General features: G+C 41.8%; 1 protein-coding gene across 1 annotated transcript in view; it reads right to left on the reverse strand.

Moving 5' to 3' along the window:
* The window catches only part of ABLIM2 (actin binding LIM protein family member 2), a 226,212-nt gene extending 202,688 nt beyond the window's left edge, over positions 1–23,524 (reverse strand). The window contains exon 1 of the mRNA XM_075930800.1: positions 23,132–23,524. Within this exon, the coding sequence (XP_075786915.1) occupies positions 23,132–23,147 (16 nt within the window). The 5' untranslated portion in view covers positions 23,148–23,524. The remainder of the gene's footprint in view (positions 1–23,131) is intronic.
* Positions 23,525–25,983: the final 2,459 nt, after the last annotated feature.

Below are 25,983 nucleotides of genomic sequence, written 5' to 3' on the forward strand. Positions count from 1 at the left end.
CTCCTCCCTTTTTTTCCTGTCTGTCCTTCCTGAGCAAGCCGTACCCTTCCATACCAACATTCCAATCGTGCATCCCATCCCACCAGGTTTCTGTAATACCAATGATATCATAGTTGTATTTATTGGTTAGCAATTCCAGTTCTTCCTGCTTATTACCCATACTTCTTGCATTTGTATATAGGCATCTAAGACACTGATTTGATCTTGCCTCACTGTTGTGCCCTGACCCTCCTTTCTCCTTGCCATTATAGGCCGCAGTCCCCCCCATTTCCAACCCATCTCCCAGTCCCGCACATTCAGCACTTACCTGTGGGCTTTGCTCACCTGTCCCCGTCGAACCTAGTTTAAAGCCCTCCTCACAAGGTTAGCCAGTCTGTGTCCAAGGGCTTATCTAGACTACACTACAGTGTTGAAAGAGGATATGCAAATTCAGTGAGAATTTACATATCTTCTTCCGATTTCACGTTCGAAAGCAGAGCTTTCGAAAGTGAAAGTAGTTTAGACACGACTTTTTTGGAACCCCCCCTTTGTTGAAAAGCCACGTAAACCTCATTTTTTGAGGAAGAACGGCTTTTCAACAAAGGGGCAGGGGTAGGAGAGTTTGCCAAAAAAGCTGCATCTAAACTACTTTCACTTTCAAAAACTCCACTTTTGAAAGTGAGATCAAAAGAAGATATGCAAATTCTACACTTTAGTGTAGTCTAGATAAGTCCCTTATTGAACATAAAGGAACATAACATAAACTCCGTCAAATTAAGTATAAAAATATAATAAGAAAAGCCAAAAAGGAATTTGAAGAGCAGCTAGCCAAAAAATCAAAAAGTAATAACAAAATGTTTTTTAAGTGCATGAGAAGCAGGAAGCCTGCTAAACAATCAGTGGAGCCCCTGGATGATCGAGATGCCAAAGTATCACTCAAAGACGATAAAATCATTGCAGAAAAACTAAATGAATTCTTTGTTTTGGTCTTCAAGGATGAGGATATTAGGGAGATTCCCAAACCTAAGCCATCTTTTTTAAGTGACAAATCTGAGGAATTGTCCCAGACTGAGATGTCATTAGAGGAGGTTAGAACATAAGCACAACCATACTAGGATAGACTAAAGGTCCATTTAGCCCAGTATCCTGTCTGCTGACAGTGGCCAATACCTGATGACCCAGAGGGAGGGATCACAGCAGGTAATCCTCACATAATCCCTTCCCTGTTACCCACCTCCAGAGAAATAGAGCCTAGGGATACCATTCCTATCCATCCTAGCTAACAGCCATTGATGGACCTAACATCCATGAATTTAGTTAGCTCTTTTTTGAACCGTGTTAAAGTTCTAGCCTTTACCGCATCCTCTGGCAAGGCGTTCCACAGGTTGACTGTGTGCTGAATGAAGAAAAACTTCCTTTTATTTGTTTTAAACCGGCTGCCGATTAATTTCATTTGGTGACCTCTAGTGCTTTTATTGTGGGAATAAGTAAATAACTTTTCCTTATTCACTTTTTCCATACCAGTCATGATTTTATAGACCTCGATCTTATCCACCCTTAGTTTCCTCTTTTCTAAGATGAAAAGTCCAAGTCTTTTTAATGAAAAGTCCAAGTCTTCATATTGGACCTGTTCCAGTGGACAATGCCAGATGCCCAGAGGAAGTGAACACAACAGATAATCATCACATGATCCCTCTCCTGTCATCCATTTCCAGACAAACAGAGGCTAAGGACACTATTCCTACTCATTCTGACTAATAGCCATTGATGAACCGAACAACCATGAATTTATTTAGCTCTTTTTTGAACCCTGTTAAAGCCCTAGTCCTCACAACATCCTCTGTCAAGGAGGTCCACAGGTGGACTTTGTGCTGGGTGAAGAAATATGTCCTTTTGCTTTAAACCTGCTACCTTTTAATTTGGCGACCCCTAGTTCATATATTATAGGAACAAGTAAATAACTTTTCTTTATTTACTTTTTCCACACCATTGTTTAAACTTTGATATGGTTTAAACCATTGATAAAATTAACAATATGAAGTCACTGGGACCAGATGGCATTTACCCAAGAGTTCTGAAAGAACTCAAATGTGAAATTGAGGAACTACTAACTGTGGTTTGTAACCTATCCTTTAAATCAGCTTCTGTACCTAATGATTGGAATATAGCTAATGTGACACCAATATTTTAAAAAGGGCTTTAGAGGTGATCCTGGCAATTATAGACTGGTAAGTCTAATGTCAATACTGGGCAAATTAGCTGAAACTATAATAAAGAATAAAATTGTCAGACATATAGATGAACACGGGAAAAAGTCAATATGGTTTCTGTAAAGGGAAAATGTGCCTTACTAATCTACTAGAGTTCTTTGAGGGAGTCAATAAACATGTGGACAATGGGGGATCCAGTAGATATAGTGTACTGAGATTTTCAGAAAGCCTTTGACAAGGTCCCTCACCAAAGGCTCTTAAGTAAAGTAAGTTGTCATGGGATAAGAGGGAAAGTCCCCTCATTGATTGATAACTGGTTAAAAGACAGGAACCAAAGGGGAAGAATAACCAAAGGGGAGAAGTAAATTTTCAGATGGAGAGAGATAACTAGTGGTGTCCCTCAAGGGTCTATATCCGGACTAGTCCTATTCAACTTATTTATAAATGATCTGGAGAAAGGGGTAAAAAATGAGGTGGCAAAACTTGCAGATGATGCTAAACTGCTTAAGATAGTTAAGACCAAAGCAGACTGTGAAGAGCTTCAAAGAGATCTCACCAAACTAAGTGACTGGGCAACAAAATGGCAAATGAAATTTAATGTTGGTAAATGTAAAGTAATGCACCTTGGAAAAAATAATCCCAACTATACATACAATACAATGGGGACTAATTTAGCTACAACTACTCAAGAGAGAGATCTTGGAGTCATTGTGGATAGTTCTCTGGAAACATCCATTCAGTGTACAGCAGCAATCAAAAAAGAGGTGTTGGGGATTGCCCAAGCCAGTGGTGAGCCCACAGTGGGAGAGTGGGAGGGCAGCCGAGGGATGGCTCTATTGCTCACCAACACCTGAGCCTCTTGCCTGCTTCCCTGAGACTGCAGGTGATTGTTCGTATGTGCGGATGTCCGTAATGCAGACCATCATAATTCAGGGAGTGCCTGTATTTTCTTTAGAGTGCAGAAGCAGTATTTAACTAACATCCCACTGAATACCTTACAGAGACTTTTATGTGGTTATTTCTACAGAGTGCTGTTTCCTGGAACTAGTTTGGCTAGTTTCCTAAGTATTTTCTACTCTAAATAAAAGGAAACAAAGATGCTGACAGTTGCAATTGGTCAAGAATGTATTCAACCTGCCTTCAACATTCCCTTCTGTTCTCTCTCATGCTCTCTCTCAGCTACCCATATTGCACCACTGTTCCTCCCAAGGATCAGGGCTAGCTTATGATGCTGTGTTTTTCTCCCACTTTTTTGCTTCCAGTTATTTTCCACATGTTCCATCTTCCTTGACGATAGAGTTTTCACACTGGCCCTTTGTTTCACTGCCACTGAAACTGGCTTCTTCTAAAAATGGCCTTTCTACCTCACTCCTGTCCTCCGAGAGCATTATTGGCACTAAATGGTTTGAGTCCTCAGAAACAAAGTCTCCCCGCAGCTCAGATCAGTTAAGACACGTCAACATGTTTCAATGAAGTGGACTGCTGGAGAGGCTCTCTTGTGCCCTTGGTCATACAGATTCTGAGCCTCTTGACCAGGACATACTGAAAGGCCACGCTGTTCTCCCACACTTTTGATGAAATAGTGGCTGAGACATGGAGAGGACTACGAGGGCTAAATTGTTGATTTTGAATAAATAATTATGCATAAAGGAACTCATAATTTAGTAAAGATTAGTACTACATCTTTAGTCTCCATTGTGCTGTACTTATGCACAAAACACTGGGTAGGTGTGGGGAAGGTATTTTTAAAAATCTTGTAAATTCCCTACAGGCACTATTAAAGCACCTTGTGCCCATGCTAAGAATGGCAGTTGTACATGTTTTGTTTTGTACAAACAACAATGGACTTTTGGAAAAAGAGGATTTATAATATCTAAGGTATTTATACAGCACCAGTCACTGTAATGACCTAGACATAGAAAATAAAAGGATGTGAAAAGTAACACATTAGGTCACCTTTCCATGCGCATCTAACTATTAACGATCCAGAACCTGGGATGTTCAATCAATTATTAAACTCCGGGATTGTTCACCTCGTGATACAATGAACTGTTATAGTACTTAGTTACTGAAATGACTAAATTGTTTTATTTTGATGTGGAAAACATGGTACCTGTATACTCAAAACAGTTAATATGTTATTCTATTACTTGAGAACTCTAAACCAGTCCTTATAATTACTGTCTACTCCAATTTAGCTTGTTGAGTTTCCTCTAGATGAGAGCTAAAGCCTTCTGCTTCCCTGCTTATCATCCATATCATATATATTAAATATCCTATCTTTATCTTCATTATCCTAATGCTGAGCAAATACAACCACTATCTCAAATGAATACTTAAAATACTTAATTTTGGGGCATATTTTAGCTTAGTTTACATGAAATGACACAAACAGTAGTAAATATTCAGAATAAATTCTATTTAATAATTTGCTGCATTCCTGGAAGCAGAGAGTTATTGTCAGTTATATTTACAGGAACAATACTGTAATATTTGTTTGTCTCTGCAAGTTAATGTTGTCTAAAGTAATATCAGAAATAAGTCTGTGGGTAACATTAAAAATACAATTAATTTTGAAATCTGATTATTCATGTTTGGCTCAGCCAAACTCGTCACATTCTGTAAAAATATTAAAAGAAAAGAGTTTTTTAAAACTGATAACAGAGACTTATGTATGATAATGGGGTCATTTCATTTAAAAATAATTCTGGTTTCAATTTTTTAAAAATACAACTTTTTGAAATTTTAGCTAAAGTTAAATTTCTGTATCAAAACATCTGCATTTCTGCATGTTTCAATGCAAAAAGAATTTTTGGAAATTACCATTTTGTGAAAGGTTTACGAAAAAAATGAAATGTGTAACAAGCAAAATGATCTGGAATGAAATTACAAAAAAAATTGTATTAAATTGTACAAAAATATTTGTTCTTTTTACACATTTCTGGGTGACAATTCTGAGGTGTCATATTTATCTGTGAATTATCTGCATTTATTATCTTACCATGTATTTTATTTTATTCTTTATTTATATTCATTGACTTTAACTGGTTATCACTAAGTCCTATTTGTTTATGTATGGTACCAGTCAAAAATTGTTTAATAGATTTTTGTATTTTAAGTAATAACCCACAATGCAATTAGGTGCTTGAAATGTCATTCCTTCATTGGGACAAAATTGTTCAGGGCCTGATCCTGCAACTAGCTGCTATCACATTAGGCAACAGTCTGGCAGTGTATTCTATAGCGGAGGACCTCTGCCCCCTTGCTAATCCCGTTGACTTGAATGGGGCTCTGTTGCTTGTTACGCCAACTTGGACTTCATGTTTATCATGGGTGAGTAGTCCCATGGGATTATTCGTGATGGAAAACACTACACAAAGTGTTAAACATTTACAGGATTGGTTCCTGTAAGTTGTTTTAAAATCACACTTGTAAAAAGAGGCAAACGTCCATGAACAAACAGGTTCAATGGCAAACATGAACAGCTTCAATGTCATTCAATTATTTCAAAAATATTATAACACATATTATTAAAAGTACAGTATTAAATCCAACCCAACTGTCACTCTGCATCAATTTTTTGAGGAGCTTCATTAGGTTGAAGGACTACAAGCATGTATTATTCAAATTAATCTTCTTGTGTGCAGTTGAATTTCTTTGATAATTTTGCCTCCCTACCATTTGTTCTAGTGCTTCCCTAAGGGTCTCTGGTCACACACAAGATAAATTTAGTTTACCAAAGCTTAATTCTGAAGCTCTGCCCAAGTGCATTAAAACAGGTATTCCATATAGGGATCATAGGATGAAGACTAGTTGCTAAGTGCTTAATCTGAGTTCGCTATCCCAGTGTGAAAATAAGATTCAAGACTTTCTTAAAATTAACTGAGTTTAAACTGTATTTTTGAGAGAAGAAATGCTACATGACATCTGTTTTAAAAATTACTCGTATTTTCTCTCTGAAATTCAACTATCGAGGGGTATTAAGTCCCTAATGAAGTCTATAGAATTACAAACACAAGAACACTGGGCCTGATTTTCACTAATGCCAGATTTCATTGTCCATCCCAGCAAATTTGCACCCATCTAATTTATGAATTCAGCTGACTTATTCCTGACTGACATCATTGTACAAAAGATCAGGCTGAAGCTTCTGTCTTCCAATTGATCAATGCTACCAATGTAGATGAAAATAAAATAACTGCGTAAATTGTTATGGACACATCTGTAGAACATTTTTTGCCAAGCCAGTAAAATATTTTTATGTAACAATATTTAATTTAATTTAACTTAATTATTAATAATATGTATTTAATATTATTTTAATATTTATGTAATAATTTATTTACTGTTATTTTATTTTATTTATTTAATGTTTTCATCCTATTCTACTCCCTGTCTCCACAGATAATTAACCAACTTGGACACACACCACTTTGCATGAAGTGCAATCTCACGATAATAAATGAACATATTTATTCATTACCATATTTCCCTGAAATCTCCCACAATCTCATGATAATAAATGAATCTATTTATTCATTACCATATTTCCCTGAAAGTTATTTTCAGAGACTGTCCCTATTTTCTTCTCTCTTTAAAAAAAAACAAAACCAAATAGAAAACAAGTCTTTTGTCTGGCTTTTGCACACTGCAGTAGACTGGCAACTGAAGGAGCTATCAAGCAACAAAGCTGATGAAATTGACAGCAGACTAAATGAGCTCATGTGCAGCTCCCAGGCCTGTCATGTAATATGGTTGCTCCTCTGATCCTCTTCCCATGAAATGTCCCAGTGAGCTCTTACCTCAACCCAACCCACAGAATCAAGGCCAATTCAGCTGGAGCTGCATGTAGTTGGCGCCTGGCCCAGATGAGAAGCTGGTGTCCTTATTTTTGCTCACTTCCACTGGTATCAAGATAGGGTACTGGGGCTGAGAGGAAACTAAAGAAAGCTGAGTGGAAGAAAATGGACTGAGAAAGGACATGATAATGGTTCCCAAACAGAGACTATCTTAGAACAATGCATTGCTGGCTGCTCTTATATTGCTGGTTCCTCCGTGCTTTCACCTGCAACTGTAGGTACATTAAATACTTTACCAATGTCATGTTTTTGTGAAAATAACTGCTGTAGTTGCAGAGGAATGCTGTTTCATCACCCATGGGAGGCATAATGGTCCCCACTATTGTAAATAAGTGAAGATGTGAGCCTTACTATGAAAAACTTGAGCACCCCAGTGATTAGAAAAATAAATATGGGAGAGAGAGTTCAGAGGGAAAAGGACTCCTGGATTCTCCCAAGCATTAGCATGCCTAAATATCCAGAATTATAAAAACACCCCTTAATTTATGAATGGCCAAATGACTGCACCCCATTTGTATGAGAGAATGAAATCCACACATCTGTGATCTCCACACTCAATTGTTGTAACTCCTACCTGAGAGGGAAACCTAATAGCCAGAAAAGTCTTCAGCTGATACAGAAGAATGTTTGCTCAGCAACAGTTCTTTGAATACATTATCCTGGTAGTCTGCTTTGTGCACTGGCTTCCTCTTGCCTACATTGCCTGGTACAAATCTGAAATTTTATGACCATTGGACTGGACCTAACAACCTCCCCTGCCTCAGAAAGAGTACATCTTCCTCCACAACCACAAATTCCATCCACAGATATGCTCCTCTGGAATCATGAAACTATCAGCCATCAGAGAGAGCTCATAAGCCAGAACTTAAACTCTGCTTCCAAGATAGAATTACAATGTGTGAAGTACTGTGCCAATAAAACTCTAGAGGTAGGGTTGCCAGGGTTTAACCAAAAATACCAAACCTCTCCCCCCCCCCCCAAAAAAAAACTACCAGGGAAAAATTCTGTTAACGAAAATTTTTTAAACCCTCCCCCTAACCCTCCCCCTTTTTTTTTCCTAAACAACTTTGGTCTCTCTCTCTCTTCCCCCCCCCCTACAAAAAAAAAGGGGGGGGGAAAGAGAGAGAGAGACCAAAGTTGTTTAGGAAAAAAAAAGGGGGAGGGGGGACCTCGAGAGTTGTTAAGCAAAAATATTAAAAATTTTTTAAAAAACCATCATGGCCCCTTTAAGAGGCTTTTTGGCCCTAACAGGCTGCCAGCAGCCATCTACCATCTTGTCTCCCTACTCCAGAGGCCAGACAGCTCCCCTGCAGAACCAGGTAAGCACCCGGGATTTTCGCCTCCTGTCCTGGAAAAAAATAAGAAAATACCAAACATTTTAGGTGTCCGGTATTTTCTGAAATTTTTTACCAGACAGGAGGTAAAAATACCTGACTGTCTGGGTCAATACCGGACACCTGGCAACCTTATCTAGAGGTAGAGTACTGCACAGATACAACATTTGTAACCACATCCACAGCTGCAAAAACGAACCACGGATATCCACATCCATATCCGCAGGGGTGGATATCCATGCATTTGCAGGACTCTATCAAGAGGTACTCTGACAATCTCCTTTAATTCTGAGACCATGGTACTCTCAATACAGGTTCTTAAGCATGACATTAACTTCCTCCATTGCTGAATCAGTGGTGACCCTCATGTCAAGCTGTAAAACTGACCCGTGCTCTCTCGGTTATTCAAGAGGAAGACGGCCGCAAAGGACAAAAAAAAAAAAGAGGAGAGTGTTATCTGTTAGAGCAGCTTTTCCCAAACTATGGGCTGTGGCCAAGTACTGGGCTGAGGGAAAAAAATACCGGGCCTCAGTGTGCCTGCCGGGAGGGGAGCAGAGCAGGGCAGGCTAGGAGGTGTGTGTGTGTGAGGGAGAAACCGGCCACCAGGAAGCAGGGTTGGGGGCAGCGGGGCTGTCCCGCAGAGATCCGAGTGGATGGCAGAAGCAGGGTTGGGGGTAGCGGGGCTGTCCCACAGAGATCCGGGCAGGTGGCGGAAGCAAGGTTGGGGGTAGTGGGGCTTTCGGGTGGAGATCGGAGAGGGTAGACAGTGGAACCAGGGCTGGCCGGGGGGGGGCGGAGGGGACTGGCTGGGGGAGATCATGAGGAGGAGGACGGGAGAACCAGCTGCCGGAAGCAGGGCTGGACGGGGGGCAGTGGTGCTGTTTGGGTGGGGTCGTTGGAGGAGCGGGGCTGACCAGGGGAGATTAGTGGGAGTCGGGGGGAACCGGCAGCCAGAAGCAGGGCTGGACGGGGGAAGCAGGGCTGGACTGGGGAGATCAGGAGGAGAAGGGGGGGGAGCGGGACTGACCTGGACACATGCAGACCCTGCAGACCCTGGCAGATGAGTGAGTCCACCTAGGGATTCCATTTTGCCGCCCCCTCCGCCCCCACACACACCTTCCCTCAAGTAGTTGTGAACTGCCTGGCAGGTACACACACTCAGGCAGCGTGAGCACATCTACCAGCCAGACAGTTTGCAGCTAAGGACTGATACACCTAATTATAATAAAGCTTACCTAATTAGAAAATACCAGACATTTTATATGTCTGGTAATTTCTCAATTTGTTTCCCAGACAAAACCCTCAAATACCGGACTGTCTGATACAAAACCAGACACCTGGCAACCCTACTCTTCCTTGCACCCTCCCTCCTAGCCAGATACCCTACCCTCAATCTGCTCCTGCCCCCGCCTCCTGGAGTGCCCATGTGGCGCCAGGTCCCCCAAGCCTCCAGGCTGGGCGGAGGATGCAGCCGGGTGAAACATTGGAACGTGGAACGAGGAGTAACGGTAGTTCGAATTAGAAAGCCTAATTCGAACTACCTACTCCGTGCCGGGTGTAGCCACGGGCACGGAGTCCGCACTAATGGGGATTTAAAAATGGCGGGGCCCAGCAAGATGCAAATGAAGCCCGGGATATTTAAATCCCGGGCTTCATTTGCAACTTTGAATGACTACATTAACCACCCTAGTTCGAACTAGGGTGGTAGTGTAGACATACCCTATGATACATATTTTCCATGTTAGATATCGCAAATGGCAGAGCTGTAAAGACAAAGCAACGGGCTCAATATCTGGCTGCTAATTTCAGTTGGCTCAATAAATCCCATAAGATATGCAGCATCATGCAGCAGAGCCCTGGCTTCACCTTCCTTTCACTGCTAATCCTTAGGCACTATGATATTGGGAATTAGGAATGCTTCCGTAGCTACACAATCAGCTTTACAGGTCTGGATCCCTACTTTCCTGAATAGTTGTGAATGGGGGTGGATGCTCAAGAGGTGGGGTAATGAAACCTCCATATAGTACTAAAAAACCTTCTTTACATATTTTAAATGGCGTCTTCTTGGATTTAGGAAAACATGCCCCAAATCCATGCTTCCTGAGTGAATGAGTGTCTTGTAGTCTTTTTGGACAGTTAGCTCACATACCACTTTAAACAACTTCCCAATTGACAGTAACAGCTGCTGGCTGAGGTCTGATGGAGAGAGATTTAATATAAGTTGAACAGAGTTTCCTTGACTTTTTATACCATACAAAATATAAGAATTTTCCTGCGGCTTCTGTTTATATTTCAAATCTGTAAAGCCCCTTATCTAGTTGCTAACGGATTCAATCTTCTCAGAGGGGTAGGCATGTTAGTCTGTAACTTTAAAAACAAGTAGTCCTCTAGCACCTTAGAGACTAACAATCTTGACTTCTATTTTGAATGAAATAGCATCACATATAGGATCCAAAAAAGAAACTAAAGTCCTTGGGTGGGATATCTCGATTTCCCAGGATTTCTTCATTGATTCTACAGTAAATTCTTTGCATCTACTGAAACTGGGTTGCATGAATAATTATTTTTTGGTCTCATTATGGGTCACATTTTACTTTTTACAGTTTTCGTTTGAGAACAGTATACTTAAGTCTGCTCACCTCTGCACACAAAAGAATGTCAAAGATGTAAGATGCATGAATGTGATGAGCAAGAAACTCCATCATAAGAAACACCTGCTTATGCAAGAGGGATGCAGGCCACCACAAAAGGAAAGGGCTTTTGCAAAATGTAGCAAGGATTTACATTGAGAAAATCTTAAGTTTGGGGTTCTTTAGGGATAAACATAACAGTCTTGCTGTTTTTAGTTCACCAGATTTACAGACAAGGATGAAGGCAACAAGAATGAATGGACCATAGATAGATGGTCTTATTAATTGTACAATTAATTATACCTGCGTTTCTCAAACTGTTGGTCCTGGCTCCCCGGGGGGTCGTGAGCAACTTAGAGGGGGGTTGCGAGCGACTAAGAGCAACTTAGAGAGGGGTCGTGGTATCACAAAGTTTGAGAACCCTTGCCTTATTATTTGCATGGGTGTTTGTGTTTATTGGGTATTTTGTTAATAGTTCCTTGATAACATAACTAGGTTTTACAGCTCTTTAGGAATGAGTGTCTTTTCTGTTAAAAAAAATTGTAGCAGGAGAATGAAAGTAGGACAACAAAATCAGACTCACAAGACTTATTTACAGAGGACTGAGGAGTCTGAGGCTCTCTCTCACACTTCATTAGCATAAACATGGCCACCACTTTTTTTGAAACAGAGCTTTTTTTAAAAAAGAGGCTGTCTAGAAGCGGATCTGTCGAAAATAAACCCTTTTTCGACAGATCCTGTATTCTTCAAAAAATGAGGTTTACAGGATCTGTCGAAAAAGGGTTTATTTTCGACAGATCCACATCTAGAATGCTGTTTTTCTCAAAAAAGCTCTGTTTCGAAAAAAAGCGGCAGCCATGTCTATGCTAATGAAGCACGGGATATGAAGCCCTGCTTCATTAGCAATTTCAACGTGCCTAATCTACATCTCTCTGTCGACAGAGAGATATAGTCTAGACGTACCCCTAGACACAGCAATCGGGGGAGGGGACAGGAGGTGGGTGGCATAAAAGAATTCTATACCTTGATGCCTCTTTTCCACATGTGTAACTGTTAGAGGTCTCAAAAAGCCATGAGGACTTGGACATTATTAAAATATGCAGGATTATCAGTACCAGATTTATTATATGGAACAAAATATTTGGCATTTCAATCTGACAGCTCTGTTTAACCTTTGACAAATCAATGCTGTCTCATTACTGGAAAGTTCTGAGGCAAAAAGCCAGAAGATTCAGTGAATGAATGCTACATCTTAACCGTGCAACAAATGCTGAGTAACAGGATTGTTCTATATCTTCATGCCACCAACAAATCCAATAGGTCAAGTTAAGATTGCAATGACCTCTGTTCTTTTCAGTTGCTATTAACATCCTTAACTCGTCAGACTTTGAGACTAGCTGCTGTAGGAGGGTAACTCTCAGTTTTAATGCAGTATTGGGCTCACAACATCTTCATACTGTGTAAACAGATTTTTGCTTATATTTTCTGATGTATTGATATTTCTGGGAGTGAAAAGGAAAAATTATAGGGAAAGTGAAGCAGTACATATTATTATATGTTGGACAAAACCTCACTGAAATGGAAGGGATTTGTAAGAGTGGGGCTGCTGACATACCCCCTTACTCTGTCTTGTCCTCCTTCCCCACCGCAGCTGAGGCCAAGAGCAAAGTCCTGGCATGAAGAACAGAAGCTGTGACCCAGGGCCCCAAGTGCAGAGGACCGGCAGTTGGGACCCCAGGTCTGGAGCCAGCAGCAGAGCTCCTGGTGTGCAGAGCAGCAACCAGGGCCCCAGGTCCAGAGCCAGCAGCAAAGCCCCTGGAGTTCAGAGCTAGCAGCAGGGACCCCAGAACCTTAGCTCCTGCGTCGATGTGCAGGAGAAATGCACAGAGACAGAAGAGAAAGCCAAACACAGGCTGAATAAAGTGAGAAATCCTTAGAGAGGGAGCTTTTGAGCTGAGTGCTAGCTAAATGCACTGGAGCTCTGAGCTGTTTCTGCTAGGTTTTTCCTGTGTTCAGGGAAACAGGGCTTTGTATATTCCTTGTAAACAAACAAGACAGCATCAAAGATGCCTGACTCCATCATCAATTTCTCCCCTTAGCAAACAGCACAGTCCACAATTTTGTCTAACTGCTCAGGTCAAAGGGAGGGAATATTATTTAACCAAGTGGCTGCAACTGATTTTCCGCAATAACGATGGGGCTGAGTCTTAAAACTGACATTTGTGACAGGCTTGATACAGGACATCCCCGCTTTAAATTGCCCCATTATACATTGGTTTCACCCTCAAGTCATTGACGATTGTAGGAACTAATGAGTACTAAGTCAGGTGTGAGAGACATGCATGGAATGCAAGTACTTTCCCCTCACTCCATGACAGTCCCGGGAACAGGATGAAAGGTAACTTGCGTTCCAGAGCACATGGCTGCTGTGCCCCCCCTCCCCACCATCTTGAAATGGTGCCCTTGGCTGACTCCAGCCTGACTAGGCCCATGGTAAGGCACAGTTGGCCTGGTGTCACGACGTGATTGGCAGACCCCACCCAGGGTCAGCTCACAGGCTGCTGTGGCCATGCCATGCCTGCCACACCACGCCACTGGCTGCAGCAGCTCCCTGCCAGTTAACCAGTTACCCCGGTAAGCATGCCAAAAAGACTCATGCTGACTGGATAAACCGTTAGCCCTTTACATTCCTGTTTGGACAGGAAGTATGCAATCATGCAGCAACAAAGAAACAGAAACACACACACACGCACGCACGCACGCACACACACAGAGAGAGAGAGAGAGAGAGTAAAGCCCTGTGTGTGGAACATAAACTGAAAATAAAGGGAAATTTTTTTAAAATGGCAAGGTAAGGACATTATTTGGGGGCTGTTTTCATTTGAATTAAGATGGTCACCAGCAGCATTTTTCTTCTGCATAAAAAAGGTCCAAAGTTGTACTGTGAAATAGTTTTACCTAATAGCCAAACTAGACCTCCTCCATTGCATCTTGAGACCATTGTTTCTCAGTCTGTCATCTGTCACTACTGAGAACAGCCTCTCTCCATCCTCTTTGTATGCTCCCTTCGGGAAGCTAAAGGCTGCTATCAAATTCCCTTTCACTCTTCCGTAGACTAAATGAGCCCAAATCCCTCAGCCTCTCCTCATAAGTCATGTGCTCCTGCTCCCTAATCATTTCTGTTGCCTGTTACATAAGAGATGGGGAGACTATCGGGATTTGTGATAGCCCTATATCTTCTGTGAACTGGCAGAGGGGGACTGTAACACTCATTTACCAATTTACCAACTGGTGACACGTGCTCTAATCTACATAATATGTAGTTATACACTTTGAGAATTTTATTTTTTACTTTAAAATAGGTCAGCTAAATCTGGGATCAAGGAAATATTCAAGCAAAATGTTTGTGTAATCTAAAATATCTTTGGATCAGCAGCATGAGCCTGATTCTGTGCCTGCTCCCCTCACTTAAATTTACAGCTAATGAATATGAATCTGGAACAAATTACTTTTGCTGTCTTTTCCCTCCATGAAACCCTGAACTAGACAGTTATTTCACTGTAAAAAGGTTTCATGGTCTGATCCCTCTGCCTTTGAAGTCAGTGGGTGTCGGAGAAGTGCAGCACTTCTCAGGGTCTTTTCTCAGGTCACTGAACCTAAAGACCATTAATAATGAAATGAAATATGGCACTGAATAGCAATGCTGTTGTTTTTCGTAATAGTTTTGTATACATTATTTTCATTCACAATGGCAAGCACTCCAAACCATGTTGAGTTTTATTAGTGGGTATGATGTATAATACATGGTACTTCACCTGAATATTTTCCCAGAACTATTCATGGAACCCTGTTCCACTAAAACAGGAGCAAAATTATTTAGTGGAGAGTGAAAATAACCATGACAAACTGCAACTAAAATGCTAATACCTGTTACTTATGTATCTTATGTTTGGTATGTAATGCTGTCTACTATAATCTGGTTTATGGAAAACACTCTACTTCAAAAGGAAACTCCAGCGGTCTTAGGTAAAACTATTAAATATATAACTTCTGCCAATAGAACAAGAGCCCAATTCTGCTCCTGTTGAAGTCAATGGCAAAAATCTGACCAACTTCAAAAATGGGCACTGCAGCCATATGGTTATTAAGAAGTATGCTTCTATTTCTTCTTCTAAGTATCTTCTCATCTTTGCCACATTTGCATCAAGACCTTAGAGGCCCTAAGCACTGACAAGATTATGGTGCCCCCGCCCATATGTAATTCAAAATAAAAACAATACTATACTGTAAAATCTCTTTTTTGCTTGTTTGTTTGTTTGTGTGTCCCTGCTTTGCTGGTGCCCTAAGCACGTACTTAGTCTGCCTATTGGGTAATCTAGCCCTGATCACTGTCTATGGCAAAACTGTTCATATGACAATTGATTTTTTGTTCACAGTTTATTACAGCTTTCACTGCCATTTCTTTTAAATATTCCGTTGAGTGGGCATTGCTCAATCTATTTTTTCCAAAATATATGCAACCCCATCTTCTGTTGTCACACAGCCACATATTACTGGATCACTGTGTACATTGCTTATCAAGGCTTTAATTGGCTAATTTCCTCTTAGTATTCCTTGCCCATTGTTCAAGTTCCTTCTCATACACTTTATCTGGCAACTTTCCACAAATGTCTGTTCTGCCACGTGGAGGGTAGCCTTGTCAAAAGGACTCAACCACATCAATGAAGGTGCTTATTGTTAACAATTTGAACAGGAGAATTTGTGGCATAAAGGAACAGAGCAATCTTCATCTATGGTGTCTTGTTATTTGCTGGTTCTTACTACAAACCCACCCATAGTGGTAGCTTTACTGGATTGTTTAAATCTTGATTGCTACTGATAAATTGTTGTTTGAAATATGTTTAGCTGCAGCACTGCTGCTAAAAGTGCTAACAGATGACTGTATTTGTTGCAGATAATCTAATTCTTTACATCTATATTCAAAAAATTTTGTTGAATATAATCATTATCAGTCCTTCATTTCAGCAAGGATGCAGATCCAATTCTAAGTTACTAAAAGAGCTCAGACTGACTGAGCTCAGAGTACACTTAATTTTGGAGTAAACCCCATTGAATTCACTCGCACTTCTGTTTATTTTTAAAGAAACAAGTACAGAATGGGTTCCCTTGGAAAAGCTGAGTTATGCTGAAGTGAAATAGGGAACAGACTTATGGCATCTCTATTCTGGTCAAAAAGCATAAAGGGAAACCTAGTAATAGAAGTTGTTTCCACTCTCATCACTGTTCTCTCTGTGAAGCAGGGTAGTAGCAAGGTGGGCAGATGCTTTAATCAGCATTTCCCCTTTCTATAAACACAGATTATTATTATTATTATTATTATTACCTGTGTAAAAAAACCCAAACATTAATACATTCTCCATGCCACGTGTCTCTTCTCAGAAGCATGAATAGCAACAGAGCAGACATGCCAGCTATACTTTCACTGCTAGAGCTCCTCATAGCACGGAGGGTCATCACAAATCTCATCACCTTCCACCCAAGTGAAAGGTGCATTTCTTGGATGCTGCCTTTTCCCACATATGTACATAGTAACATAATATTATTTAAAACAAATAAATAAGCAAGCAAACCCTAAAAACCTATCAAAACAAATATCAACAAATATCAGAGTAGGGGATTAAACAACATGACTAAGGCACTCAGATACAACAGTCCAGAGTACAATCAAGTAGCTGATAAAGAACAGAGATTGGATTTGGGAGTCTGAGTACTGGGAAGAAAGAATCTACCAACAAAATTGGAACCAGCATTTTCCACTGATCTCTGGCTTCCCTTCTTTCTCCACTTCTATACCTCAACAAGTCTACTGCGTATGACAAAGGGAGAAGGTACCCCAGCAGTTCCACTTTCATAGGCTCTACAATTGATTTTTAGTCCTTTGTGTATTTTTGCAGTATGGGAACATATGGCATGAATCTAAACTACAAATGGCTTTAGAAGTAAAAATCAAATTCAATCCTACATTTAAAAGAGAGAACAGCATGTACTGGTTGCCAAATACATTGAATGTTCATCATTATACAAATAATGTGCCAGAAACACATGATTCAGCAAAAATAAACATTAAATAAACAAACAAACAAACAAATAAATAAAGGATTCATTTATTTAAATCAAAACTGGATAACTTTCCAAAAGATATTCTATAGTTACTGGATTCAATAGAGGGGTAGCTTGCTGAAATTTAGGCCTTTTATATTCAAAAGGTCAGACTAGATTATCAAACAGCCTCTTCTAGCCTGAACTCTGTGACTACTTCAAACAAAAGCTTTGGACTAGATACAGAGATTACTCAGTGAGGTTCCATTGCTGTGTTATGCAGGAGATTGAACAAGTTCATCAAAATAGTCCATTCTGGTATTAAAATCTATGACTATATCTGCAGCTGGAGCTGGAAGCATGATTCCCAACTCAAGGAGACATACTCAAAGAGAGGTAAAAATACTAAAAATAGTAGCATAGCGGCAGCAACATAGGCAACTGTGAGCAATGGCATAGGCTAGCTATCCCTGATCGGATTTCCTGAGGAACATACTCAGAATAGCTAGCTGTGTTGCTGCCACTTGTTATGCATATATGTCTACTCCAGTTCAAAATCACGCCCCTCCCCAACTCCAAGTGTAGACATAGCCTAAGGGTGTGTCTACACTGCAGGGCTTAACTCAAAATAAGCTATACAAATTGACCATGTTAATTGCGCATCTTATTTCAAAATAGCTTATTTCAAAATAGGTAGTGTCTACACAGCACTTATTTCGAAATAGAACACACTTCCTTTGACTTTCCTTATTCCTCGTACAATGAGGGTTACAGGAGTTGGAGTAAGAACTCCTACAGCTTGACAGTATTTTGACACTATTTCGAAATACTGCCTGCTGTGTAGATGTGGACTAAGTTATTTCGGAATAGCCCTAGTTATTTCAAAATAGTGTTGCAGTGTAGACATACTCTTAAGACCATGCCTAAACTCCAGTCAGGTGGTGTGATTGCAGCACATGCATACCAGGGCTAACTTGAGTAAAAACAACAGTGAAGCCAAGGTTGCATGGGCTAATTCCACACACCCATTATTGGGAGTATGTAGATCAAAACTAGCTTGAGCAGCTCAGCTAGCAACCAAATGCAGTATAGGCACATCTTTAGACCATGCTGCTACTTAGCAACTGTCTCACAATGAACTATCTCCTATACCAATGAGTTGGGAAGAAAGGATTCTTAACATAAAAAAACCTACCAAGTACAGAATACGATTTGTGACTTTGAACAGCAACACCAAAGGAAAATACATTGCATCCTATTCAACTTAAAAGAAATACTTACCATCATGCAAAATATGCCATTGCTTCATTTCTTAAAGAAGCTGTAACATGGTTGTACATAAAGCCGAAAGAAGATATTTTAAATTTCCATTTAATTACAAAACTTGTTGAGAATTGCATATTTTAATCCTGATGGTCATTTATATTTAATTAGTTCAACGAGACTTCCAACCCTACATGACCTCTTTCTGGATCTACTAACAAATTTAATGTTCTCTTTTATATGGACAAAAATTGAGAGAAATGTGAAAGAAAAATAATGTGATAACACAATTCTGATATGTAAAACTACACTTTGATATTGAAATTATAATAGGTACACTGTCTTCATGGAGCTCTCCAATTGGCACATTGACATTCTTTTCCGGTTGGAGTGCTGAGGATGATCGATATTTCATTTTAAAGGATATAGTTCTGTCACAGAAGTCATGGCTTCTGTGCCTTTAAAAGACCTCCATGACTGGCTTCAGCCTCATTGTAATGGCAGGGCTGAAGCAGCTTTCAGCACCGCTCCCCACCCCTCCCAAACTCCTGCAGATAGGGTTGCCAACACTGAAGCTGTTTTCCAACACGATGCAATGTCTTTTTGTTAAAATATTCTATGAAAATCTCCAAGACTGATTTCAGCAATCACCTGGAGATTGATGTTAATTCCAAGAGACCTTAGGCCAATTGTGGAGGGTTAGCAACCCTACCCACATCTGGAGTGGTTGTCAGACCATTGAAGCTGGAGTGGTAGGGCAGGAGCGGCAGTCAGCCATGCTGATAGCAGCAGGACTTGGACTGTCAGTCATCATGTGGAGAGGTCACAGGAGTCCGTGAATTTTTCTTTATTGCTCATTACTTTGATGAAAAAAATCCTATAACAAAACCTTAACCTTAATCATGTTTCAACATCAGCTGACAACAGGCAGCATCTCACAGGAAACACTCAGCACATGGCAGTGCAGGGCCTGGTGCCTGCAAACTATGACACTATTCCCTAACCCCTGTTTAACCAACTTTGCCCCATTTTCTACCATGTAACCCTATTCCAGAATGCATAACCACTATGACATTAGATAAAACAGTTGCTTTCTGCTATATGTAATCAAACTTATTTTTTCCTCTTCAGTGTAACAGTTCCAACCCTAAACACCCATGCAGATTTATGAAATACCATCTAATTTAAATGTTATTAAACACTGACTAATCAACACAGTGATTCACTTTTTGCACTTCACTGAAATTAACATGTTCTGAGACTTTATGCATGTGAATTTGGAAGAAGCTAGGGATGTGAAAGGTTCACTAGTTAACTGGTTAGTCAGTAAGCATCACTCTTAATGGGTGATGCTTACCAGTTACAGTTAACTGGTGAGAGCTGGAGCAGGCCCTGCCTGCAGTAGCCCAGGTGCATCACATGCCAGGGGTGCTCCAGGTGTCCAGAACAACCCCAGTTCACAGCAGGACCTGGGGTAGGGAGGTGGAGAACCCCATGCTTAATTACTTAACTTCACTTTTAACAAGTTAATATTGGTTTGTGACCTGCTTTGCTCTTCTTGCTAGAATTCCAAAATGTAAAGAATGTAAATATTAGAACTGTGAAAGAGTGAGATATAGTAAATTCTTTAATAAAAAAAATTGTACAAAAAAGTATGGTTGGAATGCTACAATGCACCCACAGATCCAATGGCAGGTCTGAAGTATATAACTGGAATGAGACCTTTCTAAAAAAAATACAGAAGACTTTATAATGTCTTTTTGTGACTATTATCAGTCATCTGCACAATTTTCAGGGTCAAATCCTGCAATTAGGACTGTCAAGTGATTAAAAAACTTAATTGTGATTAATCGTGTGATTAAAAAATTTAATCACAACTAATTGTGATTAATCATGTGTGCAGCCCCTTTGAAATGTGGTGGCAAAACAGAGTCGGGGTCAGCTGGAGTCCAGTGGGTCCCAAACTAGAGATGTGAAAAATGTTACAAAATATTAACCGTGTAACTTCTGGCTAGGCCCATGAGCACCCGGCCATCACTACCCATGGAGTCTGGGTTCCCAGTGCTGCCAGCCCTGCAGGATCTGGGCTGGCCACCCACACTCCCTAGCAGAGTTTAAATGGTAATAGGAACTGAAAACATCAGCTTATTGATTAACCAGTCAAACATTTAAACTCTTACATCCCTAGTTGGGTGATGCTTAAGGTAACCTGTTAACTAGAACCTGGGAGCAGCCACGGGAGAGAGGCAGCTCCAGTACCACTGGGACCACCATGGGGCAGACTGACTGCCAGCAGCCCCACAGGATCAGCAGCCAGCAGCCCTACTGGGTTGGAGTAGCCACCCGTCCATGGGATCCCACTTAATCAGTTAACCAGTTAAACATTTAATCCCAGTAAACTGATTAAACAGGATTTTCCATCCCAAGTCGGGACTCTGTTTGAATAGGATGGCGAGGACTGCCTTAGACTTGCTTAGGCCTGAAACTGAAGCCCAAGCTCCACTGCTCAGCACAGGAGCTAACACCCAAGGACTTCAGACCTGGTTGACAGGATTCAAGTTGCGGACCCCCTGCCTGGAGCTAACACCTTTGAGCTTTAGTTTTGGCTCCCCTGCCCAGAAGAGTGAGGCTTGGGCTTTGCCTCCCCACTGCCCAGGGCACAGTGGGGTGTGGGAGGGCTCAGACTTCAGATCCCCATCCTGGAGTTATGAAGTCATTTTCGTAAGTTACGGCTTGAAATGTAGTTATTAGTAAAAATTGATTATAAGATGGCTTGTTTGTTTGTTTTCATGTCTAGACAGAGAAATGCAGGGGAAAATGTTTTTTAAAGTTCTCTCAGTTTTGGGAGGGCTGTTTTTGTTTGGGAATTTTTTAATGAAAATAAGGAAATTTGTTTGTTTCATTAAATATATTATTTTTATTCTAGTACTGTGCTGTCAATTATTTTCAAAATTTTTTATATAGTAGATGGACTACACATTTTTGAGATTTCATTTGCAGCAGGTTACTGTCCACTGACATTTGTAGTGTGGTATATTTATATATACAGACACACACTTATGTTTATCAATATTCAATTTATATTAAAAATTATAAAGATGAAATTGTGCCTTCAATTCAACTATATAACTGGAAATACCTCCCTTGAATTCAGTGGTATTCTCTATAAATCTTAGGTACATACCTGACCCCATTCATATAGTACCTCACAGTTGTAATGTATTTATCTTTACAATATCCCAGTGGAAGGAATAACCCACAATTTATAGAGTTAAGTGACTTGCTCATAGGGGCTTGCACTCAGGTTACCCAACAACTATGCTTGAGCTCTAACCACTAGACTATCCCTCTTCTTTAGACATCTGCTGATATACAGAATCACCATCTAATTGTAACTATTCAACATAGAATTACTGCTGGGGAAAAGATGTATATTTAGCAGCCATTGTTATCCTTACAATCAACATTTAAAGCCTCATCTCCTCCCCCTACATATTCTGGGAAAGCTGTGTAACATTTTGCAGTCAACTCTGCTCCAAACTAACCAGTGCTTCAGTGCTATGCAGAACAGATGAATGCTTGCTTCATCTTTGAAAAAATAAAGTTTCAAGTAGACTCAAATTAAATTTTTCCACATAATGTTATAATAATTATTATTATTCTACATATATTATTTTAAACAGGTATCATATCTGAATATAACATGCTTCAATTTATTTCTTCATTGCATAGAATGAGCTAGGATGCTACCCAGATTTCTATATAATTCTGTGGCTCTGAAGCAGACATTCTAACCTTCATCGTATACACTACCCCATAGCTTGGGCCAAATCTACAAAGGCTGAGGATTTAAATCCAAACACTTCCCTTTGCATACATGTGCACTTTCCAGGAGCAACTTGCAGGGGCGGGGTAGTGGGCAGCGAGTTTGCAGCGATGGATCTGACCCACATTTCTGCTGCAGAAAACAGCTGCATGTAGGAGGATCGGGGACGCTCTTTTGATACGGATTATTTCTTCTTCACAACAAGCAGGCTTTACTAGCGTAGGGCTGTCTCCTCGCTGCTGGCCTGTGACAAGGGGCGTGTGTGTATCAGCGCACTGTCTAGCTCTCCAGAAGACTGTGCGGCTCTGCTCTCCCTGCCACACTGCGGTATGTGCTGGCCAAAAGTTTACACGCCCTTCTTTCAATCGCAGCCACACGCACACACAAGCAACTCCCCGCTTTCAAAAGTTCGATTCGCACCTCGACCCCTCGGATTCGGTCCGTCCTCGCGGGCCACCCTCCAGCAACCCCGCTAGCAGCCCTGGCATCCAGGACTTGAAAGGGCCGTAGCTCGCAGCCGGCTGCTTGCAAGAGGATGCCCCTGTTGTGTTTCGGGAGGGGGAATCGGCCGGGAATATTCTGTAGCACCAATTCACCCCCCCCCCCCCACACACACACACACTCACACTCACGCCCGCCGAAGAAAAGCTGCAGTGTAACGTGACTGAGCCGCACGGGGAACCTGCCCAAAGGAGGGAAATCGCCACTTCACCATGAAATGATGCAGCTTTATGGAACGACCGGCCCCACCCAGCCTCCTGCCATGAAAACCTGCAGGCTGAGGAGGGAGGAAATTCCCCCGCATGTCGCCCCCCTCCTCCTGCCAGCTACTCCCATCCCGCCGGGACTCGTCTGCACCGCGCCGACACGGGGACAACTCTGACCCGCGCCCCGCCGGCTCCGAGCGCGCCAGCCCGGCCACGCACCCTACCTGTGCTGGTGCTCATGGTCGGGCGGTGGGAGCGGCTCTCTGCCGCCCCTGGAGCCGCAGCCACTGGCGCAGGTCCCCCCTCCGGCCCGGGCGGCTGGTGCGCAGCAGAGCGCCAGGGGCGGGCCGAGCCACCTGCCCCTGACACACATCCAGCGTGCCCAAGCCTCCGCCGCTGCCCCACGAGCGCAGCCTCCAGCAACGCCCCCCCTGCGCTGGTAGCGCAGCCCCACGGGCTCTAGGGCGAGGGCATCCCGGCTCCCCAGCCGTCCTGCAACGCCTCGCGCGCCGGGCAAGGCAGAGCGCGAGCCTGGCGCAGGGCAGCGCTTCGCAGCCCTTGCAGCAGCTCCTGCCGCCTGGCCAGGTGACAGCCAACCGCGGCGCTCTGGCGCAGAGGGAGTGGGGCTGCCAGCGCGGAGGAGGACGAGGGGGTGGGGGTACCCTGGGAAGTGTAGGCTGCTCTGCTAGAGAACCGCAGCCTGGGGATCGGCAGGGGACTACATCCCCCGCAATGCTTTGCTGCAGCCAGCCCCACGAAGGCGCGGGTGGGGCAGCCGGCCGTCTGGTGGGCTTGGAAGCGGCTTGTGCCCTGTGGGATGCCAACTTGTGGGAAGCACGCCAGAGCCGCGCTGGGATCTGGGCTTCGCCGCCAAGGCTACGCCATCAAAGGGAAGCAGCAGCACCGCCTAAGAGTCCCTCGGTGCTTGCTCCAGCGTCCTGCCTAGCCGATAAACATATCTTTGTAAGCTCCAGGCAGGGCCAGTGGCAGGGATGCAAAGGAGCACCCTGGTTCTGCTCCAGAGACCCCTACCCTAGCAAAGGATGCAGACACCAAGTGCTGGAAGTGGGGTCACTATTTATGCTCAACATCTCATTGAGGCTACCTCTACAAAATTAGGAGGAGTCCTTCAGCACCTTGGAGACTTAACAGATTTATTAAGGCACAAGCTTTCATAGGCAGAAGCTTTACCCACAAAAGCTGCCCTAATAAATCTGTTAGTCTCTCAGGTGCCACAGGACTCCTCATTGTTTTTGCAGACACAGACTAACACAGCAACCCCTCTGAAACTACAAAATTATGTTGACTTACCTTCTGGGGGAATACAGCCACGGCAGTTATTAAACTGCTTGTGAGTTAACATCCTCACCTGGAGCATTGTATTCATTGCATTGTTAGTGTGGGACAGTTCCTGAAAGGCAAGAATAGTCAGTGTAAGTAATACAGTGCCTACATTTAATTGTGTCAGAATAAGTACATCAACCATAAGGATCACTATTTTATGGGAGACGCTTCCACATAAGGCAGCTTATGTTCACTTAACTCTTAGAGAGTAGGCCTGAGAAACCTCTTGAGACATGGCTTTCATGAGAATGCGATGTATTCTTAAGTTGATTCACTTAGTGTCACAAATGAAAACAAATATTACTATCACATGGAAAAAATAATAGGAAGGCAAAACCAGGTCTACTCTGTGAGCCAAATTCTGCTCTATATTACACCAATATCCTTGCCCAGTAATTGCATATTTTAGAGAGAATTACACATCATTGACACTTGGTGTAGCAGGGAGCAGAATTTATCCCATTGTCTTTTGCATAATTCACACAACCCAGGTACTAACCGTTATTTGTGGTCTAGAAGGGCCTCAAATCCTGTGATGTGCTAGCTGCCCTTACCTGTCCCTGAAGTCAATGGAAGTTCAGAGTGCTCAGCACCTCCTAAAGCAAGCCCTCAAATATCCATGGAACATTTTGTTAGAACTGTAGTGTTAACTCACTGGTCACCCCAGTGTCTAACTGATAAAAGATTCTACCTGCCCCAGGGTTTGAACTTGCAAAGTGCTAAGTAATCTTAACCCCTACTGGATTCACTGTATACAGTGTAAATGTAGCTGTGTGTGTCCCAGGAGATAGAGATGAGGTGAATGAGGCAATATCTTTTAACAGACCAGCTTCTGTTGGTGAGAGAGAAAAGCTTTCAAGCAACACAGAGCTCTTCTTCAGGCAGTTGAGGGTACTCACCGCACTGGGCTATGAATTCCCCCTCTTAATTTAAATGGACATGGTTTCTTCAATTTTTCTCCTAAATTGTTTTGCAGTTTAAACAGCTGCTGCATTCCAGTCATGAGTAATGTGGGCTTTCCTATTATGCTTTGTTAGTTAATGTATGTGCTCTGAGATATGCACATGAACGCTGCTAAGAAAATGCAGAGGTGTTACAGTTTTATTAGCAATTTTGATGGACGTATCACTTTCACATGTCTGTAATAAAAACAGTAAAAGAAAATAACATTTAAATTATTTACCCATTCAAATATAGTAATGTGGCTTCTGTAAGTCAAAGCAGATGTTGTGTTTCAAGAGATCTCAGTGAGCATCCAAATTAGGTAAAGGAGACCAGAACCTTGCCCATACATAGAGGAACCCTCCTGACTAATTTTTCATATTAGTGACTATAAAAATGTTGGTAGCTTATTGCAATTAATTGGATTGAATATGTTAAGACCACATCAAGTTAAACTAATAATAATTATGATTTAGATTTTATAACAAAAAATTCAAATGGTCAGATTCTGCATTATGCTCTGCTCTGCTCTTTTCCAGTGATACATAGCTGTACTAAATTTGGTTTTGGCTGGCTCTGCATTATAGGAGAGACACAAAGAAGCTGGAGCATGCAAAATAATTACTCTAGCTCCCTCTCAACAAAGTGCCTATTAGTCTAGGATCCTGTAACTATTATTTAGAAAAATAACCGAGCTCACCACAACCCCCCAACAGAAATTTCTCCTCAGCAAAATCTAAACATCAACCTTCCCATCTCCACCCAATGTCTAATGCAAAAGGATGAGCCT

This window comes from Pelodiscus sinensis, chromosome 5, assembly GCF_049634645.1.
Source record: "Pelodiscus sinensis isolate JC-2024 chromosome 5, ASM4963464v1, whole genome shotgun sequence".
NCBI classification, from domain to species: domain Eukaryota; kingdom Metazoa; phylum Chordata; order Testudines; family Trionychidae; genus Pelodiscus; species Pelodiscus sinensis.